The 9,268-nt window shown below is 38.5% G+C and overlaps 1 protein-coding gene across 1 annotated transcript in view; it reads right to left on the bottom strand.

The window, feature by feature from the left end:
- Positions 1-235: 235 nt before the first annotated feature.
- CFAP99 (cilia and flagella associated protein 99) overlaps positions 236-9,268 on the bottom strand; it is a gene marked incomplete at both ends in the record, with an annotated part of 36,536 nt that continues 27,503 nt past the window's right edge. Inside the window, 4 exons of the mRNA XM_010172007.1 lie at positions 236-441; positions 5,903-6,054; positions 7,237-7,378; positions 9,046-9,250. Coding sequence (XP_010170309.1) covers positions 236-441; positions 5,903-6,054; positions 7,237-7,378; positions 9,046-9,250 — 705 coding nt within the window. The remainder of the gene's footprint in view (positions 442-5,902; positions 6,055-7,236; positions 7,379-9,045; positions 9,251-9,268) is intronic.

The following is a 9,268-nucleotide window of genomic DNA, read 5'->3' on the forward strand; positions in this document are numbered from 1 at the left end:
CTACAGAGTGTCTTCAACAGTAAATTCAACATGATGAAAAAGATTTGTTAAATCTGATGCACATTGTTTTCAAGAATAAAAAGGAAATCCTAGCTTCGGTGTAATCCTTGACAAAAGTCATAGTGATTTACAAAAGGGCAGTATTTTGCTCGCCACTTGTTTTTCTCTTCAAGGGGCTAGCAAAACATTAACAAAGTTGCAATGTCTTAAATGTCACATGCTGTTTAATACTGACTTTAAAGCAGCTGCTCGTCCAAGTTCAGCTCTGAACAGTGAAATCTGGTCCAGTTTGTCTAGAAGAAGTTGTTCCTTAGCTTGTTTTTCATGAATTATCTGGTCTCTCTTCTCTTCCTCTGCTGCCTTCTGTGCTTCTCTGAGTAGAGCGAGGCGTTCACGTAGCTCCATTATTGACATTTCACAAATTAAACCGTGGCCACCAGTCTGGAGAACGTGAAATATAGGTTTAAATAACACTGTAAATACCAAGGGGAGAGTAAATAAGTAAAACCAGATTTTGATTGTGTTCCAAATCATGCTGAATATATTTTTACTTCAAGAAAGATAAGGCTGGCCCTAACCTAACTGTTATTTACAAGCTGGTTTTAAGGTGTAGAGCTTACCTTTCGTATGCATAAAAACACAAGGCTCATAAAACATTTCATGAAAGGCATTGAAATATACAGTAGATTAATCATACATACAATGCATTTACTGTCAAAAAAAATCTAGTTGACTTATATTTTAGTTTTAATAAGACTTTTGCAGATTTTAAATATGTACATGGCGTATTTTTTAGTTTGTAAAACCAGAACAGACTTTACACTAAAAAAGATGCATTTTTTCAGATTTATCTATTTCCAAATTTTGGATTTGATCTATGATGACACCTACTTTTTTTATCTGAAAAGACTAGGATTAAACAATGCTTTGTACCCAGGAAATTCAGATCTTAATGCTCAAAGTTAAAATATTCAAACCTGAATGTTTAATGAATGTTTTTAAAAATCCACTTCACAATGAGAGTGATAATGAGCCTGATTCTGAGATGTAATGAGAGACCTCTGTATCTTAGTTTACATATGAAGACAGATAATTTCTAAACACATTTGTGAACACTTGAAGTTTTTGGCCCTTGCTCTTACATATACTTTTCCTTTCTCCATGCCTACCCATACATACATCTGCATCGATGGAAAACTTGCATAAACCCACACAAATACTGGGCTTCTGTGTAGCTTTCTTTGCAAAATTGAATCCATTTCACACCAACTAATATTGTTCTGTCTATCTTGCCATGGTTTCAGTATGGATCTTTGGTGTGTGTCTTGTACCATGGCATGTTATAGTGGAATATATGGGTGCAGGAAGTCACGATGCTGACCTGAATCTTGCTATGCAGTTGTATCACATTAAGAGTGAAACACTGGTTAGGATTTTAATCACAAAGCCTTTGCTCTACTTAGTTCTGTAGAACTGGTGATGGGGAGGTGGGGTGTTGAAAACAAAGAACAACCACTCCTCCAAATTGTATTTCTCAGACTGAAATTAAGTGATAAACATATTTAAGTAAAACTCATTAAAATCCTTTTAATGGAGATAAATTATTCAGTTAAAGAGCCTTCATTTTTTTAAGCAATCCTTTTTAGCAGGAAAAAAAAATCCCTTGTATTGAATACTGAGTGAGTTGTTGACAGAATAGTAGCTGCCTTTCTGCTTTTGAGCTTTTCCCAAAAAAGAACTTGCAGGGGAAGGAAAAAAAAACCACAACAGGAAAAGAGAAGGATGCTCTCTCTCATAGACAGACGCTCAGATTGTCAGTTTGTCTGCAAGAATTGACCTGGGTCCAGTCCCTCCTCTCTGGTCTGGGATGCCATCTAAGCAGTCTAGCCAGGTACTTGTCCTCCAGTGATAATACCCTGCCTGTTCAGAGCAATGCATCCATGAAACAGGGAGAAAGCCAAGAAAGATAAAGAAAACAGTAAAGGGGGGGAAGGGCAATAAAAACCACAAAATAGAGTAAGAAAAAAACCCAAGCTTGACCCTCTGCTGCTACAACATTGGTGCTTAAGAGGGATTGTTATTGAGGTAGTCTGGAGAATCTAATAATACAAGCTTGTCAGTGAAGGAGAACGTGTCTTGGGTGGCCAACCCTGGGGACTCCTCCAAGATCTCCAAGAGTCTCTCCTGCAGTTTTGATCTCCATAGCTTCTCTTTCTGAAGCTTCAAAAGTTGAGTTAGTAAGAAGAGATTATCACTGTTTTTTCACCTAAAGTCTGACTCTTCAATTTTGGCTAAATGGTTCCTGCTTCCGTGCTCCTCCTGTAGCAAACATGACCTAAACATCAGTCACTATCAATAGAAGACTGACCAGAAGACTGATAAAAGAGTTCAATATTAAGCAATCTTTATTTTTGCATCTCTGAAAAATATGTACTACTATAGGTTACTGAAACAGTAAATGATAATTTATCTCCTTCTCAGATTTCAATTTAGAGTGAATTTGCAAATAGCAAGTGCTGTAATACTTTGCCTCTAATTTTAACTAGTCAGTGACCATCAAGTTGTATTCACAGGAAGTGAAAGGAAAATGTTTTGCAACAGGGCATATATACCAGTGGTAGTGTTTGAGCAAGCAGACACCAAGAAGGTCTAGGAAAAAGAATTTCCTAGAAGCACAGAGTGGTAGAGTATTTTGAGTGTGACACTGAATATTTTGAGTGTCTGCATTTCAAAAATATTCAGTGAAGACAGTGAAGTGGTTCCTAAAATATGAGAAGTCCTATAATCATGCCATAGATAATGCTGGTGTTCAAGTAACTTAAGTGACATCAAGGGAAGAACTGGGTACTTTATGAGAATGAATGAGAATTTTATGGACAAATACTTAATTTAACTAAGGCTGAAAAAGCCTTTTGTAGAAAGAAAAAAAAAGAGGGCAAGCTATCACCACAAGTGTGCTCACTCAGAGTGCTATTGTAACAGTGAGTAGAAGGGAACAGTGAAGTTGAGATACAGAATCATACAATCAGAGAACAATTTGGGTTGGTGGGACCTTAAAGATCATCCAGTTCCAACCCCCCTGCCATCAGCAGGGACCTTCCACTAGACCAGGTTGCTCAAAGCCCTGTGCAACCTGGCCTTGAACACTTCCAGGAGAGGGACATCCACAACTTCTCTGGGCAACCTGTTACAGTGTCTCACCACCCTCATTGTAAAAAATGTCTTCCTTATGTCCAATCTAAACCTACCCTCTTTCAGTTCCAAACCATTGTCCCTTGTCCTGTCACTGTCTTTCTCTGTCTTTCTTATAAGCTCCTTTATATACTGAAAGGCTACAATAATCTCCCTGGAGCCTTCTCTTTTCCAGGCTGAACAACCCCAACTCTTTCAGCCTGTCCTCATAGGAGAAATGCTCCAGCCCTTTGATCATTTTTGTGGCCTCCTCTGGACCTGCTCCAAAAGGTCCATATCTGTCTTGTCCTGGGGACCCCAGCACTGGATGCAGTATTGCAGATGGGTGTCTCACAAGAGCAGAGTAGAGGGAGAGTATCACCCCTCTTGACCTGCTGGTCATGTTTCTTTATATGTAGCTTTCTGGACTGCAGGCATGTGTGCCAGCTCATATTGAATTTTCCATCTACCAGTGTCCCCAAGTCCTCCTCTGCAGGGCTACTCTCAATCAATTAATCCTCCAGTCTGTATTGATATTGAGATTGCCCCAACTCAGGTGCAGGGCTTTGCACCTGGCCTTGCTGAACTTCATGAGGTTTACATGAGCACACTCCTCAAGCCTGTCAAGGTCCCTTTCCTCAAGTGTATCAACCACACCACCCAACTTGGTGTCAACTGCAAACTTGCTGAGGATGCACTTAATCCCACTATCTATGTCATTAGGGAAGATACTAAATAGTATTGGTCCCAGTATGGACCCTTGAGGGACATTACTGGATTCCACTTGGACATTGAGCAATTGACTGTAACTCTTTGGATGTGGCCATCCAGCCAATTCCTTCTCCATCTAACAGTCTATCCATGTCATTCAGGTCCATTCTCTTCTACGTGCAATATGACCTGTATGGCCACACCATTTCCAGCAACCTTACACTTCAGTAACCTTACACATAGAATAAGTTTGAATTTTTAGCAAATTTTTCATATATGACTTGAAACCTCCTGTGGTTTTCTGCCTTGGCTTTTGAGATGAGCTAGATGGGAAAATGTATTTAAAGCCATATTCTATGGCTATTTCAGTGGAAGCTCTATGTGAGGGGTCAGCAGCTGCTGTAAGTGGCAATGAAATGAACTAGGTTAAAAAATAAGAAAGTACTGACATTCCAGTCACCTTCATTTTCGTGCAGGAGAGCCTGCACCATTTTACAAAGTTGTTATGACTGAAAAAGTAATGACATTTCCACATCATATCATTGTGTCTTTGCAGCCTACATCTTGTGACTGAATCATCTGGGTAACAAATGTGCAGTGAGACCATGGTAAGGGCTCTGTTTGAGGTTGACACCATGTGCAACTCTATCTGAGGCAGTAAAAGATCTATAGATTGGAGTGCCTTTTGGCATTTCTCTGCAGACAATTTGCAGTATCTGTAGTGTATGATAATTCTTTGTACTCTTCACTTTTTTCCCCTGTTTTTTCCATTGTCATTCAGTAGTATTTCTCCACAAATGGGTGGAGTGAGTCTGTGTTTGGAAAAAGAGAATTGCCTTCCTTGGCTGGCAAAGAAGTGGAGAAGTGATGGCAGCAGCCATAAAAGCAACTAAAGAGAATAAAGTAGGATGGGACATCTGGGGAGCCGATTTTATTCTTGTTCAGTTATTTCACACTTTAACATTAAATGTATTCTGAAGTCTGATAAATGAGATGGGGGATTTATCTGGTGGCTGCAAAGATAGTAGGCAGCTTTGGAATCAGTGAATGGCTCAGTTCTATTCAGAGGAGCAGGATATCAAACCAAAGCATCGTACTGACTGTTCCTACAGCCCCATGGAAGCAAGATCTGTTCTTTCTGTATGGTGTCTGCATAATAGCCATGGATGTTTTTTAATTTGTGATCTTCATTTGAGTGAGTACTCATTAAAGAAATGAAAGAAAAAGACAAAGGATTAATTTAAAATTGCTAGGTTCTGTGTCATTCTTCTTTCAATATGCAGAAGAAAAATGGAAGAGTAGGTTCAGCTGGTCTGCTTCGGATTTGGTGGTAAGATAACAGATTTCCAGATGCTGACTAAGTCTGGAAATTCTGCTAAAGTGGGCATTGCAAAGCGCAGTCTCGGGCACGTCAGTTGTTGTGCATCAACAGTAAGTCCAAGAAGTCTGGGATACATTTACTGGAGACTTAACCAGACACACACAAGTCACTTGTACAGTACACGCATAACAGCTCAGCAGGTTTTGGGTTCTCTTGACAATCTCTTCCATATACCTGAATGGTGACAGTTTTGAAATCACAGGAAATTAATTTTGCTAATTATCATGGCAATCACCATTGCAATATGAACAACTGCACATCAGTCCACACGTTTTGTTCATCCAGTCCTTACCCAGGATTGACAAATCTCTGGATTTATGAAGATAGATAGAACAGGTTGTAATCAATGTCACTCTCTTTTTGAAAGATATTGGGAAACCTAAATCCTATTGGCAAAATTAAAAGAAAGTTGAGGGGACTAAGATTTCACTTACAATCAGAATATTTTTCCTGGTAAAATTTTCATTTTATAAACTGTGAAAGTTGCAGTTCATATCTAACCTTTGTTTCATGGGGTCTCTTTGTACTTATGCATCCAGACTGCAATATATCTGCATGTAGTACACGATTCCTCTGAATGTGTGAAACACACACAATATACATTTATGTAAAAACAGCAGTTTTTCCTTTTGAGCTTACCTCAGTTAAATCAACACACTTATGTCTGAGGCTTGGTAAAGACTCAATAGCTCGTATTTGTTGAATTAGTTCGTATCTTTTCCTGAGCTTCTCCTCCTCTTCTTCTAAAGCTTGCCGGAGAAGTTCTCGATTTTCTTCACAAACTTCCTGAACTGAAAGAAAAGAACTAATCTCTGTTAGCTCGCTGCATATTTTAACAAGTAGTCCATCTGCAGGAAAATGCATACACATTTGTGAATAATGATAATAACACTAATCTAAAGGTAATTGAGGGAACAGTCTGGCATTGGTGGGAGGAATGATTAGAGAAATGAGTACTTCCCACCTCCACTATCTATCATTCTATTCAACACATAAACATACTGATCATTCTATTCACCACATAAACATACTGCATGTATACATAAAGTACACTTTGAATTACTGCTTTGTAGTTTCTGTTCTAATTAGTGCGTACTGCTTCATTATTTAATAAAAGGTTATTATACAATAACAAATATTGATAGTTTTTCAAGCTATATACATGACAGAAACCATTGAATGGCAAAGGCTGGTAGGCTTTGCTAGCCTGTTTCAGAGTGGCTAACACCCTCTGCCCCCTTCAACCCTTACTGGTACAACTATGGAGATACATCAGCAGAGAAAAGTCACCAAAATAAGCACAAGCAGAGGTAGCCTGCTCATACAGTAGATGTTAACATGGCATTGCACTGGAATATATACAGCCATGTCAGTCAAAACAAACTTCTCCTCGGACTTCATTAGCTATTGCATTAACTGAATTTTCTTTGAGGATAATGGAGGATCAGTAACATTATTTCCCTTCGTCCCTAATGAACTAATTGGTCTGTCTTGGAGGTGCTACATCCTTCTCCCTTGTGATACTATCATTCTAGGAAATGGCTTTTCTTTCTTTATCTTCAGTCTTGTTGTCTGAACTATTTTCTCTGGAGAAGACAACAATGTTGAGCCATGATTCTTTCACAGTGGTTGCTAGGCAAATCCTCTGCTAATATGAATCACAAGAATCTGAACTTCATAACTTGGTTTGACAAAAAGTACAGTCATTCATTCACATATGCCACTTTGAGATGGAAGGGAAACTAGTTGCAAAACATTAGTGAATTCCCATGACCTGTAGTTTAGAATTTCTGATCTACTCATTACCAGCTTATTCCTGGAATTCATATTCATGCATTCATGGAAATGTATAGCCTGGATCTTTCCCTCCCCTTTCCTTTCTGTAAAAAATGTAATTGGCCCACTAAAATAAAGGTAAAGTAATTTGGGGACATTTGGCACCATCTCTCATTTTTCTTGCAATATATAAATACCTATCTGCTGTTTGTATTTCTGGAGCTTTATTTTTGCTTGCTTTGCATTCTTGTGTCCTTCCACAACCTGCTCCACCAGCTCTCTCATTTCTTTCTGTTCCTGGAGACGTTTCTCTGCGTACTGGTGCATCAGCTCGGCTTTCTAAATCCCAAACAAAAAAGTGAATAAAATTCCTGATAACTGGTGACCTGAGGGCCTCAAATCATTGAAACACTGCAAGGACAGATGGATTAAAAGTATTACATCATCCACAAAAGTAGAAAAGGACATTGGCTGAGGACAACATAGAGACCCAGATTTAAGCTCCCCTCTCTATGTTTTATTTACCCACAAGAGCCCTCCATAATATTTGCACTGCTATTTTCCAGGATTCTCTCCCATATGTTTCTAAAAGCAGACAGAAAAAGCCATCTCTGGATCTGGTTGTGAGAAAAAAGAAAAGTCCACTTTTGGCTGTAATGTTCTTTTCTTTGTCAGAGGAAATGAACAGGAAGCAGGAAACTGGATTTTCCCAGACTGTATTCCTTACTGTACTTTCTGTTTTAAATGGAAGACTAGAGTTTTAAAAGAAGGAGGAGGGTTAGCATGACAGCTGTGAATGGAGAATTGGTGCTCAGTACTTCTGGAGATCTCCATATGGATGAAATGCCCTGCTGGCATCTTTTGGCAAGTCAAGGGATCTGTCTGGAATTGGTCAGGTTAGAGCAAGTCTGATTTGCACATCCCCAAATCTATACATATTGGGAAATTTCTGTTAAGAAATAAAACACTTATGCTCTGAAAGTGAGGTGAATACAAAAATTACGATAATTTTGGGATGAGTGTGAGTGGTCACACTATCCTCAGTTGTACACAGTAGGGTTCACTTTAAGTTCTTGTGATAACCTGTCTAAACAGACATGAAGACTCAGTGCCAAAAAAGGTTGAAAAATTTTTTTTCAGGGACAGAGAAGGAACTCATTAAGCAAGTTTCCCTTTTGCAGCATGGTCTTTATGAAAATCTTGTACATTTGTGGTCCTATCTTAAGTTGCTGAGACACTGCAGAGACACCTGTGAGAGGTGGCCAAGAGAAAAGTACTGGCTGGCCTGTGGGGCATAGCCGCAAACTGGGCTAATAGAAAAGCCTGTGGTAGTGACTATGAAAACTTTAAAATCTATAGTATTAGTTATTTCTTGATCACTTGTTTAGTTTATAGGAAAAGGACTGGAAAAATGTAATGTGGGCTTGGGAAAAATATTAAAAGATCTAGCAATGTTTTTGGCAAACTGATTTGCCAGATTGGAAACTGTGTGAAAATACTTCTTGGCATAAATATTCAGTTTTCCATATATATATAGATCCAAAGAGGGTTCTCTGCCTGAATTTCCCCTAGAGAGATCTCTGCATGTCAGATAATATGAAGTAAATTGAATTTTATCAGTTTAAGAAAACAAATTCTTTTGTAATTGTGGCTGTCATTTTAACAAGATAATGAAATTAGTCATGTATTGGTGATTTCATTGCAAACAGTGCTTAGTGTCTCAGTATCTGTTCAAAAAGGATATGCACAATGACATGAATATAAGGGAGAATGTTTTAACCTTCTGTATTATTAAATTTACTTCATAAGTGTTATCAATCAAGTCAAACATTTGTAAAAAGTTCTTTAACGTATAAGCATTGCTGTGTCTGGAAGTTATAGCACTATTTTTCCATTGTTTGCAGAAATGTATAGAACTTTTATACCTTCTTATAGTAGGTATCATCTGTGGTATGTTTTGCCCTGATTGAATGTACGCAAAATTTGAGCAATGTTCTATATATTACCTCTTCTCTCATTAGATCAGCTTTCTTCTTATTTTCTTGAATTACATTCTGACGGGCTAGAACTGCCTCTTCATGACTCAGTTTCCCTTGAAGCCTCCTACACTCTATTTCAGCCAGCTGCTCTTCCAAATCTTTTCCACGCATCTGTTTTTGCCATTCCAAGAATTCAGATGGGTCTCCCGCCCCTTGGAGCAAATTTTCAATTCTGCAAGAGAAAAGAAAG

The sequence above is a fragment of the Antrostomus carolinensis genome, unplaced genomic scaffold (assembly GCF_000700745.2).
Source record: "Antrostomus carolinensis isolate BGI_N321 unplaced genomic scaffold, ASM70074v2 scaffold3257, whole genome shotgun sequence".
Taxonomy (NCBI): domain Eukaryota; kingdom Metazoa; phylum Chordata; class Aves; order Caprimulgiformes; family Caprimulgidae; genus Antrostomus; species Antrostomus carolinensis.